Below are 18,230 nucleotides of genomic sequence, written 5' to 3'. Positions count from 1 at the left end.
TCCAGGCCAAAAATATTTATACTGAACAGTGACAGCATTGATATTCCTCTTTGCATCAGCTACAACATCTACAAAATGCCTTGTCAATAGATAAATATATAATTTATTTTTTTGTCATCATTTTAATTAAATCATGTATTAGCTCCACATCAGTTACATTGTATCTGACCATGCATTTCCTAGGAATCAAACTCATGACCTTGGTATAGCTAACAATCCTAGTCGAGCTACAGGAACATATCTGACACAACTTGTAATTTCTGACAAACCATGGTATTTATAATCTGCCTCACACATGCTAACTGCTTAGTCTGCTGTTGTTTAAATGGGAATTTTTGTATATTTCTTACATTATTTGCCAAAACAGCCCTTTTACAAAACCTAACAGAGCGTTTGTCATTGTCTGACCTTCTCGTTGGCAGTCTCAGGAGAGCTCCTGAACAGATGTTAACTGGCTGCACTTCTGTCTGGGCCTCAGTTCTGGCCGAAAATAAAAGTAGCGGCTTTATGACGGCCACGAGGGCCCCGAAAATGAAAGACAGCACAGTTAATCACCATTTTGTAAGGTTTTGTTCTAGCCGTACCCTCGTCCATAAAGGGGGAGAAGAGGGTCCAATTACCCATGAAGTAAACACAGGAAAGAAGTGCTAGGGTACCAAGTCACCCATCATTAATTCAGATGCCACTGTCTGTGGTTAATGGCCGATGCACAGATTTTGTCTCACCATTTGATAACCTCTGAGCTGGCATACGGAAGCGACCTAACACTTAAAAGGAGGAAGCATAAAGGCATAGATGCTCTTTGTCTTTAAACAGTCGCAAATCAAGTAACCCTTTGGACAAATAATACTCACATCGCATAAAGATCGCCATAAAATCAATATAGGCGCCTGAAGACCGAAAACACAGAACAAGGGTTCTCAATGGACAAAAGCGAGCAGTAAAACTGTCACCAAGCATGCACTAGCACTGCCCTTGGTGAGTGTTTAAAGTAGAAATCTATCTGAGGTTTATAGGGCCCTCTCCGTGGCACATTTGCATATCTCCTCGGTGCCATTTCACATGCCTCTGGTGTCATATGGGTTCTGGGAGGTAGTTGTGCCAGCCTGTTCCATTTTAACTTCATGCTAATGGCAGCAGCATGAGGAAGAACTTTGCCCCCCCTCCATCCTCGACATGTTTAAAACACGACCCAGAGGGCATGTGCTTCAGATGCAGGATGCTGGGTCGAGCGCAAGCACTGCAGCAAAACAACCCCATTTGGTGCACTTTGCATTTTTTTTCCCCCTCGATGTCTGACAAACAGCTCCTAGGACTTCAAAAGAGAGAAATTAAACAACGTGGCTGCCCAAGACAGCAGTTATCAAACCCCCTCTGATTCACTATGTCAAAGTGGCATAAGCACATGGCTTCCAGCAAAAAGAAAAGAAAAAAAGAGGAAGAGAGAAGGAGGGTGTAGAAAGTGAGAAGACATCGGGGAAAAAAAGTGGGCCATAATTCTGTAGCACTTGCATATTACACTAATATTTTGTTGCAAAAGATCTGTTCACAGAAAAATGAGCAGAACCAGCATCGATTTCATTTTACCCATTATTCCTCGGAATCATTTTTTATTTTACAAAATGTTTTCAATAATCAGCCATTGAGAATGCATCAAACAGAAGAAAATTAACCAGTCTGGTGCATCATGGGACTTGTAGTTCTTTAAAAGCTATAATCTTGTTTCTCTTTTATTTATTGTTATCATTTAGAAAGCTATTGAACTGCACGTAATTGCTTAAATGTAAACCCGGTATTCAAGGTGATGGATTTAAATCCAATATATTAAGAAACAGTGAGCAGTTATACAATTCTCAAATGGTTTATGAGCAGGCGGGCAGTGTCTAGTTTTTAATAGACCAACATAAATGCTTTTTGAAAAATAGAGCGAGACACACAAAAAATATTAACGACTAAATGAGTTTGAGAAACACAATGAGCTCTCATTCATCTTTATAAAGCCTTAACAGCAAGGCTCTGTAATAATGCTGTTTCTGATGGACAGGTCCGTAAAAAACACACAGAACAATTGTAATATGGAGACCGTGACAAACACAGAATGTGTTTATCAACATGCTGAGTGCAGCAGAGGTTTTATGCCTCTGCCATTCAAGTTAAATATTTTGTATCAGTGAACTAGGATTCGAGACACTTTACTGCAAGATACTGCACATGTCAATAACACACGTACCTCATACACAAAAAAAAGATCAAACATCTTTAGAGGTACTGTTGGTCTCTGGGCTAGTACACCCTTAAGGCTAACACACCATACCGACATTCTGGAAATCTGGAAGTCGAACGCTATAACAAGGAGGCTAAAGGCCGCAACCTCTAGCGTGAGTCGCTAGAGCGTCTCTTGAGGACAGAGGAGTGAGGTTTACTTGCACAGTGACTACTGGTACACTCACCCCCTTAAACCTCACTTTCAATCCGGGTCACGGCACCAATGTAAACCCTCCTGCTCGAACCGCCCGCTCCACACGGGACTCGAAACCCAGGTCTGCCGGCATGAGTTGGATGCTCTAACAATGAGGCTAAAGGCTGCAACCTCTAGCGTCAGTCGCTAGAGCGTCTCTTGAGGACAGAGGAGTGAGGTTTACTTGCACAGTGACTACCGTTACACATAGGTAAATGTTTTTCCCTCAAACACGTCCCATTAGGGGGAATTTTTTCATAGTTGTAAGATATGTCCTGCCATTCAGTAAAAAAATCAGTTTGCTTTTTGAAAGAAAACAATATCTGTGTTTTTCAAGTTTTTTGAGATATGTAAATCGAATTACAAAGATTTTATAGTTGATTTGATGTTAATCTTAACAGTTTTGCACACTTTGGTCTTTCCCCACTCAGCTGTGCTTTATGCCTATTTGCCAAAGAGAATAAAGCTCCTTGTAGTGCTGCCAAAATGGCCGCCGAGCAAAGTAACTTTGCTTCTGGGGATCGACAGACACTATAACGTCTGCTTAAGACGTTTGTGTTGGTCTTTTTGCCCACAGCAGAGAATGGGCTTCATCCGGCAATGCTGCAGGGAAAACGGGAGACATATCTAGTGCATCCTTGCATCAGTATTACCCGACTCTAAAAGTTCAGAGAGGAAACTTATCCATCGACATCAACATTACTCACAGAGGGCACCTCTTATGCATACAAGTACTAGCTTGTTTACATTCACCTGGTGACATGCTAATTAACTGAAAGTGCACCAAAGTAACAGGTACGCTGACACGAGCCACGTCTCTGAAGCGGGTCATATTTCAGAATGCACATGCTCTAATCAGGAGGCACTGCCCTGAAGGAAGCGTCACACGAACACAGCCAGGCCAGTCTGACATTTCCTGGCTGATGGAGGTTAGCACCTGCTAAATCAGCTCAGGTGACAGCACACCAAGCAGCAGCAGCTTCATTTCTAGATGCGAGCACTGATGCCAAGAGTGCTGGATACATAGAGTAGATTAATACAGCTGTAAATCTGAGCCTGCATCCTAGAGGCTTCTGGGAAATGAAAAAGATGCACTTGATGCATAGGCTATGCCAGAAAGAGGTCATGCTAAAACTATTTTCCATTTTAAGACAGCTAGGGTGTTAGCAAAACTCTGTAAGAACACAAACTTGGCTTGCCGTACACCTGCGCTTGCTCAAATCCCACGCTACTCCTGCCGAACATAAACATCAAAAGCTTAGGCCCCAGGCCTATGGCGCAAGACGCGTCCAGTGCCAGGTTTCGCGCCGCGTTGGCAGACAGCTTAAGTCTTGTGCGCAAGAAGCTCGGATAACGTCGGGCACCTCGCTGGCATGCAGCAGGGGTGAATCGAGTAGCCCGGCACATGGCTCACCTCCCAATTGTGCTGGCTCAGGCCATGCTAACGTGTCTAAATCATGACAAACAAAGCCATTAGCAGTCCGAGTGAAGTGCAGAAAAGAAAAGGCCACTTCCCTCTGGGAAGCTAACTGCATCACTTTAAAGAGGTGGAAAAGCACGAACGGCCAAATTCCAGCCACATTCTGGCACAAGAATGTGTTCAAGAAAAGCAATAAAGAGAAAGAAAAGTGATGGCGTTCCTCTGGCCAAATGCTGTACCTAGCGAGCATCTTGCTGTCATTGTGTGTTCTGCAGTTAAGACGGCTTTCTCTGAACCTCCCTGCTCAGGCGTGAAAAAGCTCCATTTCAGAGTTCTGGCTGGCGGAGCCACAAATGCACATGCTCCTAATGCTCTCATTAGTGTAATTGAGCAAAAATGTCAGCATAGCTGCAGCTATTTTCATTTTCTTTTCAAGTTGTGCAGAACTCATTTATAGGAGCAGCCTGGAACACAAATGATGAGAAAACTCAGAAGCACGAACATGTTTTTGGTGAACCCATTTGTGCGAAACCTGCGCTCTTTGTAGAGCACTTTAAGAAGCAGATGCTTTTGCCATTAATACTTGTATTATTATCGTACACGCTACAGCGCTAACAGACTCATCCAAACGCACACACAAGCAGAACATAACTATTTGGATTGGATTAACAGCCGCTATGATCTAGACCATATGGTGACTTTTTTTTTTTTTTGCAATTACCCTTTATAGCTTTGCCTTTTGCACCATCAGTCAATAGTGCTCTTGGAAGTTTATGGCTGCAAGTATCAGAAAGTAATGTGTAATGTAGGGTCAGCCATCTTGTTAATGTGACTTCGCGCAGCTCTTGTTGTGCCTAAAGGGAGAACTATGAGACCATTACGGGCTTGTATACACACATATACAGGACAAAAGGAATTGAATAATCGCTTGTGGCAAATTTACCGACTGCATTACAATAACAAAGCCACACTTAATTTTAAAACGTATGTCGTCAGCTCATTTAATGTAAAATGTAGTCCATGACCTAGTATAATTTAAAGAATTTAATATAAGTGATATAATGTAAAATATAGTATAAGAACATTTTATTTGATCAGCATCAACTCTTTGTACAGCATGCATACTTGGACATGAAACATATCTAAACACCTCTCAAATATAATGCATTTCAGAAAGGTCTGCCCAGTTGATTGAATTTCAGGGTCATTATCAATACGTTTTTTGTCATGAACTTCAGCTTATGTCTGACCCTGAATAAAGTGATAAAGCAAGCTTTACTTTCCGCACTATTAGGGGAAAATTCATCCCTGTTTGAAGCTCTATAGATGGATTCTGTCCTGATTGCCCTTTCTCTCGAGCCGTGTGGGGTGGGGGAACGCTGACGTGGCGGGGAAGATTAGGCCCTCTCCTCTGGGCTGTCGGGGTGTCCTGTCTGCCAGAAGAGGTCAGACATTGTGCTGGAGTAAGCTACTGCAGGATTACACTCCCAGAGCCGATTCCTGAGGATAGAACAGCCCCGGGGCCCCACAGCAGGGACTAGAACTTCACACACACACCTGAAACGTTACACGCACTCGCTTCATTTTGTACACACTCTAATTAGCAAGAAAAGTTGGAATACCCATGAGCGAACACACAGGGAGGCCGCCGGAATCAAGGAGAGGAAAAGGGATGGGAGACTGGATCAAAGGAGAGGAGGAGGAGGAGAAGGAGATGCAGAGTGAAACGAGGAGAGAATGCAATGGTGTTGATCAAACACGGGAAGGGAAGAGGATGGTTGGCTTGAGGAAGTGTGTGTGTGTGTGTGTACAGCTGTCGAGCGTGAATGGGCCAAAGGAGAGACCAGAATGAGGCTCCCATGGCAACAAACAACCTGATTGTCATGGGAATCATTCAATCCAGTGCTAAAAGCGCCGGTAAAACTTACACTCTTGGCTGTTCGTCACAAACAAATGTACACACATAAACAAGCATTAGCCCAACAGCTCCTTAGTGGATAATGGCCCTTCACAAACAACAGCACTATTCAGAAAGGCATAATCTCTCAATTCACCTCAAAACGAGGAGAAATCGCCACAGGTTTTCACGCTCAACCACTGAAAGAGGTGAATAAAACTCCTAACTACAATAACACAGCTCAATATCATTGATTAAAAGATTACGCTTGCGCCGCATGAGCGCGAGCCACTGAAAATGAGAAAGACAGTGAGATGGAGAGGACGGAAATGGTGAGGGGCGTTACATCAACACGTCTGTGCTGTTTAATTCCCCCAGCAATTACGACAATTATCACTCTGTTCTGTCATTCCATCTGAGGCTCGAGCTAAAGACCGTCTTGAAAGCACCAGAGAGGAGTGAGTGACTGAGAACAATAAAGCTGCCGAGAGAGAGAGAGAGAGAGAGAGTGTGTGTGTGTGTGTGTGTGTGTGAGTGAGTGTGTGTGTGTGACCCGTCTCAGTAAAGTCATGTCATAAAGCAGCTGAGAACAGCGGGCGCAGAACATGGCTGCCTGGATTACAGCACTGAATCAGTTTAGCAGCCTTATAAAACAAGCACGCGTACACGTATGACCGGCTACAGGGCCACGGGGCGAGGACAGGAGTGTGAATGAGGACTAACTAAATCTCTTTCCCTCTCAAGGCCACTTCAGGAAGTTGTTGAAAGCCGGAGGTCTGAAAATGGGTCACATTGCGGCAGCGTTACAAAGATCATAAGAATCACAAGCATGTTTGAACGGTCTTGAAATGCGTTTTAAAATAGCCAAAGAACTGATTGGAAAATATTGAATGAAATATCATGAATGACAATTTAAGGCTTTCATTTTATCGAGTCTCTAAAAGGAAGTAAATATATATATATATATATATATATATATATATATATATATATATATATATATATATATATATATATATATATATATATATATATATATATATATACACACACATTATATATATATATAATTTTGTTTTAATATATTATATATGTATTTTTTTAACTATAAAACTTTAACATATTTGGAGCTCTTGAGAGGTGTGTGTGTGCGCGTGCGTGCGTGCGCATTAAACATTTAATTCAGCAGGAAGCATAACATTGACTTCCACAAATAATTCCCATTTTAAAATAAATTACACACCGTTTTTGACATTGATAAGAAACGTTTATTCAGCTCCAAATCAGCATTAGAAGGATCTGAAGGATCATCTGACACTGATGACTGGAGTCACGGCTAATGGAAATTCAGCTTTGCCATCACATGAATAAACCATACATTAAATTAAAAAAAAATTGAAAATTGTATTTGAGCAATTTACATCACTTTCAGAGGCCTGGAAGTCACACTTAAAATTCCCTGTTATTTGCACGTTTTGCAATACTGTGGAAACCTTGTATGAAATAAATGAATTGCCATATAAATAAAATAGAACACTCTTATAGGGTGAAATGAGCCCTGAGACAGGAAGTTTAAGGGAAAATGGTATTTAGGTCATGGTGACATTACTAGGGTAAAGAAAGACAAGCAATGAAAAACGGCTCACAATGAACGATGTACCCGTGGCCTCTTTAATAAAAAAGACAAAAGGTGTGTGTGTGTGTGTGTGTGTGTGTGTGTGTGTGTGTGTGTGTGTGTGTGTGTGTGTGTGTGTGTGTGTGTGTGTGTGTGTGTGTGTGGAGTGGGGTTCTCTTGGAAGGGCATTTCCTCTGTTTGGAAGGACACCGAGGGATATGACTGCTGGCACCTGGAAACGCTAAAGAAAAGAGGACAGGTCTAAACACTAGCCACTAGAGTTTTACTGAACACTGATGAATACTGTAACAGGAATTAATACTAATACTAAATCTCAAAGGCAACCTATTTTTATAGCAGATACTGGTTAATGAGTGATGATGGTTGGAAGTCAAATAGATTTTTTTGTCAATGTTTGTGGCTAGTGTTATAGGTAAAATGCTAAAGTATAACAAACACAGACCAATGTCGACAGTAACCAGATTACAGCAAGTCACTTCTCAGACATTCTAACACTGATTCAGCACGTTGAATTGGCGAAACTAGTTCAGACAGATGCTAACTGATTCCAACAGCGGTAACGCACTGATCTTACAAAAACAGACAAAGTGTCTGTTGTTGTCTGTCTGCGCAGTGTGAACTGGCCTTACAATCTTGCCAGTAGTTAATGTGGTAATTTTAAGCCATTAGAAAAGGATAGCTCATCTAAAAAATGTCCTGGTCTTGCGTTAATGTTGTACACCCTTTTTTCTTTTATGGACCAGAGAAGCAGATCTTTTTAGGTTGCTTGTGTTCATCCATATAATGGCAGTGAACAGCAACCAGCTTCAAGCCTTAAAAAAATAAATAAAAAAAAGATACAAAAGTCTCACAAAATGACCCCACATGACTCAAGTGTTTTCAGACTGCATACGATATAATCATTGGTCTTTTTTATGGAAAAGTGCAAGTAGGATTTTTTTTAGTGGTCTGATAAAGAAACGCATACTGCAATAGAAAAAACACCACATAGAATTTAATTCAATGCTGCATCTAATAAAGTTTATTGCAATACATACAAATATATATATATATATATATATATATATATATATATATATATATATATATATATATATATATATATATATATATATATATATATATATATATATATATATATATATATATATATATATATATATATATATATATATATGTATTAGGATACATGATCTTGACTTTCACCCTATGTTCTGATCAAAAAACATCCCAAAGAGTGACTTAATTTCAGTATGTACAGTAATAAAAACAACGGCCACTAGATAAAAATAAACCTTTTTCAGCCTGAAGTCTGGCTTCATGATGACCAAATGCAGCATTGTGATCAACACAATTTCCGACGGAGGAACACGCTACATCAAGCTCTAGCTGCCCTGCATCTTCACCCAGCACACACACAACGTTGAGTGTTTCTTTTGCAACAGGGGCTTCTGCGAAAGCCACCAGTGTCTCATTTGCATGGCCAGCAGCCTTAGGACACAGCTCCCTCCATGGAAGGGGTAATGACAGCATTTTAATTTGCTTCTATTTTAGCAGGAAAAAAAATAGCTGGGAGGCTAATTGTGTGCACACTGCATTGAGTTTAGGCTCAGTGGAGGTCTGTGTGCCCTCTGCAGGAAACATTCACCTCATCTCACACTGCCATAAGCACACGGCGATGAAACTGCATTTCCAGATCATGGAGCACGCTAAAGCAGGTGCATGGAAAGAGATCTTATTCAGCAACCAATCGGACAAGTAAGTATTCCGAACACACATACCAAAAGATCGAGAATCTACAATAATTCATGATGGGACCTATTGCTCCAAAATCAGGGTCAATCGATATGGACTTCATATGAGCGCAACTCAGTAAAAATGTAAGAATCTACAGAGCTTTCTGCTATTATTTAATATTTTGGCAAATTTGTTTTTACAAATGTACTCTGTTTACCCCACAAATAAATGTGCATACATACAAAAGTAAATATACATGTTAATAATCTCAAAATGGCCGCTTTAAAACTAATACAAAAAAAGTATTAATTAAAATAAAGCTGAAATAAAATACAAATATTAGATGAAAACAGTCTCAAATAACTGAAATGTTTAGGTTAAAGTAATAAAATTTAAAATTTAAAAAAAATAAAATAAATACCATAATAGAATATAATTCATAGTAAAAAAAAATAATAACATTGCTGCAAAATACAACAAAAACATGGCATTTAGATAAGGTAATAAGACTAAGATAAATAGACAGGAAAACAAAAATAACCACCCAAGTTCGAAGAAAAAGTGAGAAATAGTGAGCAAGACTAAGCTTTATTATTAGAGTCCTCATTTCAAAAAGCAACAAAATGTCACCCTCGCAAGGTGGTGAGAGAGAGAGAGAGAGAGAGAGAGAGAGAGAGAGAGAGAGAGAGAGAATTTCACACAACATAGAGCCAAGAGTGACTGCATCTCTTCCTTTTAGTCTCTCTCCCTCTCCATCCAGTCACTTAGCAACAAACTAGCAACTTGAAAAACCCTGCAAGCTTCTCATACGGTGAACACTGAGCCAGTGGATGAACAGACAAACAAAAGGAAGAAAAAGAAATAAGTGAGAGGAAGTGGGGAAAGGGGCAAAGGACCAATGACCAAAATGGGCAGTTAAAATGGAGAGTTAATTCACATCAGTGAAGAGTTGTGACTAAAACTTTCAGACTGGATTTAAGATTTGAAGTAAAAGGTACACGAGGGATGGAAAGACAAAGATTTATTACAGAGTTATTTACAGAATAAAAGCTCTCAGAGAAAATGAGAATGAAAAAAGACGAGTTTAACCGAATTGGGAGACATGCAGCAGACAGAAGGACTACAGATTGAAGCAGATACTGAGCACACTGGGATCCACATAATCACGCTCGCAAACAGTAAAACAAAAACGATCTATAAACTCCACTCTGTTCTGCTACCGTCCTTGGGTTCAGCTTCAGATATCTTTCATTCGAGTTTCAAAGAACTTCAAGTACACTATAGAAGACTTTTGGTCCTAAAAAGATTAGTTATATAAACTACATTTATGGTATTTAAATTTTTGTATGCGTTGTGTGAAAGTCCGAGAAATAACAAAAGAAAATGGTACAGTAAAAACCTACTTATTGTTACCCAAGTTACATATGGTAAAGAATAAATTACTTACTGTAAAATACTGTCAAAATTCAATGAATGGTTCTTGGACGTTAAAACTATGAATTGCCATACTTGACAAAAAATACAATTATAATTTATGAACATTTAGGTTTTTATTGTTTCTTTCCAGGAAATGTGTTACGGTGTTTTGCATTATGTGTGTTACTTATTTAATGTTAATTTCCTTATTATGTTACCCTGATGATGTTTTGCGTTATTGTATTACATTTCGATAATTTAATATTTATCTCAATTTATGAATTTCTGTTAACACAATAAACTATTTTTTTTTTACAGAGAACCAATGTTTTTATACTAAAATTCCCCCGTTTACATTTTTGCTTCTAACAGAAAATGTCCATGGCAAAGTATTAAATCAGCTCAAAATTTGAATTCTGCATTTTTTTTGCTCTCCAACATAATTCCAAACCTGTACGACTTTGTATGGGAACTTTGAATCATATATTCTTTAGAAAAATTCGGTCAAGCAGTTTTGGAAAGAGATGAGGGTGAGTAAATAAATGGCAGAAGTTCCATTTTGACTTAAAAAAAAAAAAAAAAAAAAAAAGCAATATAACTTAATATGCAGAAATACTGCCGTATCATATCATATCAGTGGGCACAAAGAACTTTCAATATTTGCTTTCAGCAAAATATTGGAACCAAATGTATACACACAAAGTATAAACTCGGTTCCAGCATATTATTACTTAAAATCACAACAGCAGGACAAAGAGAAAAAAAATCTGAAAATCCCACAACTGCTGTGCTTCAAATATGTATGAATGTCCGCAATCAGTTGAAACTAGAGGCCACTGGCAGAGTTTATGACGTGTTGCAGTTTGAGCATGTGTGTGGTGAGCAGAAATCTCTAATGGGACTACCACAGCAGCTCTCCCAGAGTGTGTCCTGCCTGTCAAACACACCATTAATTATTCAGCGAGAGAGAGATAGTGAGCAACACTGATCAGCAACACAGAACAAATGAGAGGGAGAGAGCGCAAAGAGGGATGTAGAGATGGAAACGGAGATAATCTTAAGTAATGATGTTGGGATGCACGGCTTATGTAATGGCAGAACTCCATGGCGCTGCTCGCCCGTGCAAAACTTGCAAACACAATGTGGGTTGTATGGGTGGTTGGCAGAGTGTTGCTGTGCGGTTGCTTACAGGCACAAGTCAAAAGGGTCCACATCAAAGCCTCTATAGTATTTTGGGCCAGTTGCACCAGCCATTTGTCAAGCCTCAATTAAATTAGGATGTAAAGTTTTCACTATGGGACAAGTAATTTCCTGCATTCTGGCAACAACAAAATAAAAAGCAAGATGCAAAGCAAGACGTAGCTAGAATGTCGTAAGCTCTGTGTAACGTATATTCACATGTGTTTACCTTTACTGGTCCAGTATGCAACCTTCAAATTTGTGAACAAATCATTTAATCGACGCCAATTAAATTCCCCTTCAACTGTGTGATATATCAGTATTACAGCAAAAATAAAAATAATAAAATTAAAATCTAAACAGAGCTGATAAACAGACACGGAGAAGGGGAGCGCTGTACACGCAGTCAAAATAAAAGCCCTGCTTATGACACATCCAAATAGAAAAACTTCAAGAGATAATTAAAAATGTCCTTGAACATTATATATATATATATATATATATATATATATATATATATATATATATATATATATATATATATATATATATATATATATATATATACATATATACATATATACACACACACACACACACACACAGTGCATTTGTGAAAGTAGCATGCACAAGTTATGCATTTTCTTCACATCTGCATAGCATTTCACTAGATTTGTAAAGAGACTTGTTTGTAAACTAGTTTTTTGCCAAAATAAAAGCTTGACTGCAGTTTCTGTCAAAATAAAAGCTCACGGGTTTATCTCTTGAATGTATAGAAATTAGGACAAAATTATTAAGAAAGTCATTTATTTTTCAGTTCATTTGTTTTACAATATATATTATGCAGTGTAATGTAGACTAAGAGGTTTGAGTCCATTTTAAGTTCATTTCTTTGTTCAATTTGTACACTGAATAGGAGTTGGAGCAGATTGATATATTTAACTTGTACAATATACAAAATGTTCTTATGGAGGCATGCACCCTGACCCCCCCCCCCAGGGATCGAGGTCCACCACCAGTTTCACAAACTCCTGTGGGAAACACCGGATAGTAAGCCAACTCACAAACTATGTGCATGTGCGAGACAAAATACACTGAGGAATACTCAGAGACACTATGGGTGTGTGTGTAAGATGTAGGGATTTTGAACAAAAAGGTCATTTGTTGAGTTTGGACGATCTGTGAGAGGCAGCTGGGGTGGCACACATGAGGATGACTCATGACTGAGTCCGAGCAGCTCTCCCTCTCAGAGCTGCAACGGCTGAGTTTCTGCATGTGCTGCCATCAACGGGCTTCTTTCCCCTCGCTTTACTGCATAAACGCGCACACACACACACACACACACTCGCCTCTGCCCTCATCCTCTAACACAAGAAATGATACGGAGGTAGAGAAATAGATAAACAAGATCTATCATCATCTCTCATCAAGTTCAACCTAATTTCGGGACAAAGTTTATCTATATATGTATGTGTGTGTGTGTGTGTGTGTGTGTGTGTGTGTGTGTGTGTGTGTGTGTGTGTGTGTGTGTGTGTGTGTGTGTGTTCCCGAGCGTGTGCACACTTATACACTATGTGTGGCACATTAACGCACTCAGCACATGCAGCACAGTCCTGAGCCTCTGATTTGCCTAGGAGTTTTTACAGTGCCAAATCACTGATCATATTCCCCTCGTGTGTTAACAGTTATCTATTACAAAAAAATATATTCAAATCTGTAGCAGGCACTCAGACTAAAAGAGAATGGAACTTGATGGATGCAAACCAAAAGATTAAGATTCGTAAATCAATGTGTCTGGCATCCATCATAACAGCTTTACATTACATAACACTTTAGATAAAAACAAAGGAATGAATATAAACTATATAATATGCATATCTATATTCTGGGGCATAAACAGTACAGGGAATTTAACTGACACCACTCCAAAATACACATATTGCCATAGCACTATCAGCCCTACAATGTCTGTCGAGTCATATTGGGCGCTCAGGTCAGGTAGCAGGACCTCATTTCTCGAGATTTTGGACAAATTTGATCATTTTGTTCATTTGACTATATCAGCACAGACGCGTTCGCTCTTTCTGTAGCAGCTTGCGATGTGTGCTTTAGGAAATCCAAAGCCTACAGTCTTAATTCCACTTGGTAGGAAACCTCAAAAGCAGGAGGTGTGTGTGGAAGAAACATGCAGCCTCTCATGCCAGTTTAATTACGTGCTTCAGATCATGAAAGATTAGATCCAGATTGAGTTGAACAACTTTTAGGATGCAGCTTAAAGTGGGCAATACAAACAGCGGGCTTCTACGGCACACACAGATGCATGTATGAAGAACGGTACAAAAAAAAAAGTGTAAAGAATGAAAGCACTTATGTTTTTTGCACTCCTACACAAAAAGCCTGAAATACTAAAACGATTAGTCAGTTTCATTTATGGATACAAGGTCTTTTTTTATTTTATTACTTAGCATCCAAACATTTAATTACGGAATTAATAGTTTTTTTCCTTATTTTTTTTTAAAGAATGATGAAATTTGACACTTGATGAGAACATTTTTTATACGTATTTTATATTTTATAGCCAATGATTTGAAATGATTTTCCATTAGCAAAGAGTTTTGCTTTAAGAGTTAAACAAAAGACCACAAGAGAAATATACAGAGAACGCATTTACCACAACAAAGTGGTAAATTAAGCTAAATTTAAAATTATTTTAAGCTAAAACATTTCAGAACAAAAGAAATAAATATATACAACATATATTCTAGAAATAATAAAAATAAAAAAAAGGACAAAGCTGTTTATATGAAACTTAAAAATCCTTAAAGAAAAATGCAATTTTTGGATATGTAAATAAATATAACAAATAAATAACAAACATAAATTGACATCTAAAAAAAAATAAAAAATCTAGACCTATAATAATTTAAAAACATCCACAAACTGAAAGAGTTGGAAAAGAGTGGAAATTTCTATTGTGAATGTTTTTTTTTTAAACATATGTATTATGCATAAATGTACAGCATCCATAAACTGCAATTAGCAATATTTATATGTGTTGCATATTTTTTATGACTTATTTCTAAATAAAAAATAAATAAAAAGTTTCTAGCTTGAGATATTTGTAAGCTGAGGAAAAAAAAAAGTATTCACTGTAGGAAAAAAAAGCCGAATTTCCCCCATTTACATTTTTCCATGATCACAGAAAACATCAAAGTATGATTGCATCTACTGTCTATGAAAATTGACTGGTGGTGTGACACACATGACGTGTCAACACAGTTCACGCATTAAGTGGATCACAGCCCACTCTTTTCCTCGAGAACTTCCATTTCCCATAACAGGCAATGCTTAGATTCACTGTGGGGTGATGGAGGTCATTAGGACTCTCTTCGTTTTTTTCCTGCTTCCTGTCTCTTTCGTAATTCTCAGCAGTAGGTTCTTGTGTCCTGTCTCTCTAAAGTGCAGGTTAAAGTTAGGCTCTTAAAAAAAGCTCCTCATTAGGCCTGACTACACCGCCAACCTCATTCACACAACATTAATGGAAAATGCACCCGCACAGCATCAAGCACCCTGAGGAGAAGGTAAGAATAGTGCGAAAGCTTGTGATTTCCTCATTAAGTGTCTGACCCACCATATCTGTGGTTCCCTAATTTGGACATGTAATTTCTGTGACCATTATGCATGGACTAACTGAAACAGATACCCATAAGCACTGAATATAGCACAAAAACGGCAAGTTTGTTGCCGTTTTTGAGTATCTTAAGCAAGGTAAGACGGCAGTAAGGAGACAGACCAAGAAGAGAATAGACAGATAGTTGTCACAAAATGACCGGCGAGACCAAACATCGCAGGCAGTGTCGAGTCAACTACAGAAATGGAAAGTCTAGAAAAAGCTTGCGAAGACTAATGCGACAGAAACAGACTGTAAATGACAGGAGGCCTTACTTCTCTCTGAAGAACCAGCTCTTTGGTGAACAGCGTGGCTTCCTCACTGTATGGCTCTGCCACCTGCATCCCACCTGGCATGTTTCGAGACCCTCGGGGGCACTCAATACCTGCACAAGCAAATACAGAGTGAATCGGTTGGGGAAAAAATGTAATACATACCACATGGGAAATATTTTTGAATGTAGCACAAATGATTTAGCCTGGGAAAACCCAGACAATTTCCAGCTAATTTAGATTTGCTCTGCAAATAGTCTGGCAAAGAGCTCATTCAAACCCATTTCTAATCCGTCAAAATCACGGCACCAATCAGAAACGTTGGGGCAGGCTTTACACGATGACGACAGCGCAACGATGGTCAAGCAGAGTTTGTACATTAATATGCATGACGCAGTTGAACATCACTCGTTCTAATCAGCTATCACGTCTGTTTTAAGTGATTTAAACTTTTCATTTTCGTTAAAACCCGAGCAAAGAACAACACTCGGCTACCAGATGTGGATTACACCGGCTACTTAGATGAGAAGGATGGGGAGTGTGCGCATGATGTGCCAACACCACACAGAAGCTCTGGATCTGGCCTTTCTATGCTTATTTCCTCACACTAGATCTGGTAATCATGTAAAAATTGTAACTAAATAACTAGCGTAATTATGCTCAAGCCTGAAAATTTCCTAACACATCTGAAATGACTGAATTTGAACAAAGTTTGAGACAGTTTTCCAAAGACTCAACAATATTTTTATATTCAAAATATTGCAAATCGCATTATAATCGCAATACAAATGCCTTACAATGGAGCAAATGCGATCAGAGCTCGATGTTTTCTGTTCGACCATCAATCAGAGAGGTTTCAGTCGGTCTGAGATGCTATTAGGTTTTCCAAAAAAATAATTCCTAAGTGCCGGAGGACACCAACTATTATCATATTTCTTTTACAACAATGGCAAAAGTCGTCAGAATCCATTGCAACATCTTCCTCAAAATCACAAACAGAGAATTGCCGTCTCAGATGTTTCTCCGTCGCTCTGCTGCTACGTCATCGTCCGTTGGTGACGCGCCTTTGGAAATGATTTGTCTATGAAGCTTTGCCAGACCATAACTCAGTTACTACTGAGAATGGTCTGGTTTTAACCAGGCTACAAATGATATAATAACATTCATGTTATATGATAACCACATAAATTCACAGGGTGCACCACTCACTAAAATGGTAAAATGTAACTATATGGTTTTCTATGGTATTTAGTCAACACATTTAGTATAAAAAAATTCACAAAATAAAATGATATAGCTTAAATATTAAGAAAGACACAAATATCACAGATCCAAACTCTACAAATGACCTTTTTGTTCAAAATGACTACATTTCTCTCTCACTCACACACACACACACACACACACCACTATTTTTCAGTGTATTTTGTCTCTCTCTCACACACACACAGATTGTGAATTAGCTTACTATCCAGCGTTTTTCCACAGGATTTTGTGAAACTGTGGTGGGTGGACTAAGGCCCCTATCGGCATGACCTCCGTAAGAAAACGATATGTGCCTCACGGACTGCATGACTTTGCCACTACCTGTGGGGTTTTCTTTCTTTTTTTCCGGACTAACTGACTAATAAAGCTGTTCGACTAAGCCTCTTCTAGTTGCCTAACTGTGCGTTCACAGTGGCCGCCCTACCAACAACACGCTCTGACATAGATTGAATGCTTGTTTTTTTTTAAAAAACGTTTTAAAGGGACCGCAAAGCAAACAAGCATGTTGATCACTATTTGTGCAGACTGACCACAAGAAGGGTATAAGTTTAGATCATGTCTACCTTATGGGTATCTTTTGCATATCCGTCTACCTCACGGGTATCTGTCGTAAATGATTGGTAAACCCACTACAGCAATGATCAACCGCTCCTCCATTTTGCTTGGGAACTAATGCGGTCGGAACCAAAGTTTACAGGACTGCGTTCTCTGGAATCCTCTTAAGTGGAGGACTTCTACATTCTGATTGGTTGCCACCGAACCACGTCATATCTCATCACTATAAAGTTGACCTCACTTCAACTCTCCTCGAATCCCACATCGTTCCAAGACATGCCGCCGCGGGCTCTGACTCCCGTACACTTTGATGCTCTCGCAGGCGGAAGAGTGAATGCACCGTAACGTTTAGCTGATTATGAGAGGGCAGCCCCATCTCATACACAACAAAACTGGAGCACTAATCAGTAAGGTAAATTGGTAGCAGCACAAGTTCTAACAGAATTTTGTAGTAAAATGAAAAAAGGTTGCAAAGTGCCCTATAGCACAAAAGGCCATATCTCGTGCTATCATAATAGAAATCCCTCCTCATTCCCCCAAAATAACTAAAAACACAAGTACAATAATAAAGCCATTTGGCATTATGCAGCTGAGAAAGAGAAAAAAAGAAAAAGGGGGAAAAAAAACCCTGTGAAACAACTCAATTATCTGGTAATTGTCAGTAAATAGCCCCGAAATTAGCATTTAAATTGCTCTAGGCGTCTGATCTACTCAAAGGCAGTAC

At 39.0% G+C, this 18,230-nt stretch overlaps 1 protein-coding gene across 1 annotated transcript in view; it reads right to left on the bottom strand.

Moving 5' to 3' along the window:
- The window catches only part of snd1 (staphylococcal nuclease and tudor domain containing 1), a 203,233-nt gene that overhangs the window by 96,165 nt on the left and 88,838 nt on the right, over positions 1-18,230 (bottom strand). Inside the window, exon 16 of the mRNA XM_067426817.1 lies at positions 15,689-15,798. Within this exon, the coding sequence (XP_067282918.1) occupies positions 15,689-15,798 (110 nt within the window). The remainder of the gene's footprint in view (positions 1-15,688; positions 15,799-18,230) is intronic.

Source organism: Pseudorasbora parva, chromosome 20, assembly GCF_024679245.1.
Source record: "Pseudorasbora parva isolate DD20220531a chromosome 20, ASM2467924v1, whole genome shotgun sequence".
Taxonomy (NCBI): Eukaryota; Metazoa; Chordata; class Actinopteri; order Cypriniformes; family Gobionidae; genus Pseudorasbora; species Pseudorasbora parva.
The sequence above is the reverse complement of the archived record's forward strand: the minus strand, read 5'-3'. Positions and strand labels throughout refer to the sequence as shown.